This window comes from Frankliniella occidentalis, unplaced genomic scaffold (assembly GCF_000697945.3).
Source record: "Frankliniella occidentalis isolate FOCC.00 unplaced genomic scaffold, Focc_3.1 Scaffold108, whole genome shotgun sequence".
Classification (NCBI taxonomy): domain Eukaryota; kingdom Metazoa; phylum Arthropoda; class Insecta; order Thysanoptera; family Thripidae; genus Frankliniella; species Frankliniella occidentalis.
The window spans coordinates 403,656-405,584 of record NW_026267237.1 but is presented as its reverse complement, the minus strand read 5'-3'; the positions used below and the strand labels follow the sequence as shown (position 1 = coordinate 405,584).

Genomic DNA, 1,929 nt, shown 5'->3' with positions numbered 1-1,929 from the left:
TTTCGCTAGCGCCGTTCGAAAGAGGACACAAATTTGAGTCGGTACACTAAAAATTTCGACTTTCCGATCATTTAAAGTGACAAATTCGGAACCTTTTAGGTCGAATTTTCTACCCCTCTTCACTCTAGGGGCTGCACAGGCCGTATGGGGTGGCGCAAGGGATGTGCACTTCGTGGGGTCCAAGACGAACCAATGAGACGTCTACAGGCCAAATCTCGGCATTCTAGCTCAAAACACTTACAAAATACGCCGGCTCAAAAAAGTGCGCCGCTAATTTTGAGCAGCAGTGTACCTAGTAGTTTCTGTTGTGGGCCAATATAAGCCGAATAACACATGTTTCGCGAGGGGTCAAATTAAAACAACATTTGTTGTTAATTAACAGCTGTATCGTTTAAAAAAATGTTCTTTTTTTACAACTTTTTCTAACAGTGTGTACCCTTTTTTATAGAAGAACTAGTGATGTTAGGTTTGGTCTTGCTTCCTTCCCCAATTATTTGGTGCCCTGTCCGTATAGACTCTAAAAGGGCTTTCCTCTTTTCCTCCTGTAGAGCAGATTTTTTATCTCTATCTTTAAGAATTTGCAGTCTCTTTTTCTCAAGTTGTTCCAGTCTGATTGTTTCAGATTTCTGGGGAGTATCTTTAGATTTATCAACCATTTCCAGAACCTTTTTATTTCTTTTGTCACCCCTACTCTGGACCACTATAGTTTTAATCACATTAACATTGGTGGTAGAGGCAGCTGGTTTTAACGTTTTCAGAGTGGTGGTAGACGCAGATGAAATTGTTTTCTTCAGAGTGGCCACAGCTTGAGTTGTCAATTTCATCAAAGTAGTGGTGGACGAAGGCGGAGTTGTTGTTTTCTTCAGAGTGGTGGTGAAAACAGCTTGAGTTGGTGTTTTATTCACAGAGTTTGTAGAAGCAGCCGTTTTCGCCTTCCCGGCAGGTTTTACAATGACAGGTGGTAGAGCCAAACTCTTCTTTATTTTGGATTGAGGTGATTCGGTGTCAGTGTCTGTAAGTGACTTTTTCTTCTTACCTCGCATTCCCCTCTCCATGGCGTTGTCACTGCCAGATTCATAGTTTGGAAACTTGCAAAAAGCACTATATGTCTGCTTTGCTAGGTCACATGTTTCTGTAATTTAAAAAGATATATTACAATTGGTTCAATTTGAAATAACATACATGACGGATGCATTTTTTTACTTACTAAGAAAACGCAAAACTGCTACTCTTGCAACATCCCAATCAGAATGCACAAATTCAGATGTGTCTAATTTTGTGAAATTTAGACGTCCTCTAGACATAGATCTCCTGTAGATCTCTAGACGTCGGCTAGACGTCTAGTAGAGCATGTCTTTCTGGCTGGGAAGGAGGAAAAATAAAGCAGCCAGCTAGGGGCGGGGACCGTGAAGGAGTTGACATTTAGCTTACTTTAATTGAATATTCTTTTAAATTTGAAAAAGAACCTGTCGTTTTCGATCGGGATTATATAGTTGGGAGGTAAATACAGCCTTAGACAAGTTCCAAACTTTTCATCCAGAAATATTGAATTTATTCTCGGAGACACGATTTTGTACTCGATCGTGGAATCACCCTATATTGCGCGGTTACTGCGGCGAGAGCGGGCTGCCGCGCCATAGCTACGTCAATTTTGGTCGCAGATATTCCGTTTAAAGCTCATTTTGTTCATCAGACTTGTGCCTTGGACGTTACGAAATAGTGTTTTATGCGATTTCCTACTGGTTTGGCCGCAATTAAATCTCAAACTTCATAAAAGAATTTTGAACAGTGGAAAAAATTAATGTTCAAAATTTTGAACTTTCATCGCCATTTGGGCCGATCTGCACGGTGGGATTCTGTGGGACTTTTGGCAAGGCTCTCCTTAGGGGTCCATCAAACGGTGGTGTCTTACATAGTCTAGTCATTTTG

At 40.9% G+C, this 1,929-nt stretch overlaps 1 protein-coding gene across 3 annotated transcripts in view; it reads right to left on the bottom strand.

Moving 5' to 3' along the window:
• The window catches only part of LOC127749936 (uncharacterized), a 7,900-nt gene extending 5,998 nt beyond the window's left edge, over positions 1-1,902 (bottom strand). For 2 of the 3 annotated variants that reach the window (XR_008011434.1, XM_052270052.1), the window contains exons 1-2: positions 1,208-1,902; positions 1,037-1,132 (exon numbers count right to left, since the gene is read on the bottom strand). Coding sequence is in view for 2 of the 3 variants with exons in the window: in XM_052270052.1 (XP_052126012.1) it covers positions 1,037-1,132; positions 1,208-1,304 (193 nt within the window). In the remaining variant the exon portion in view is untranslated. Of the gene's footprint in view, positions 1-295; positions 1,133-1,207 lie in introns of those variants that run through there. The other variant, XM_052270051.1, reaches the window with a different exon arrangement.
• Positions 1,903-1,929: the final 27 nt, after the last annotated feature.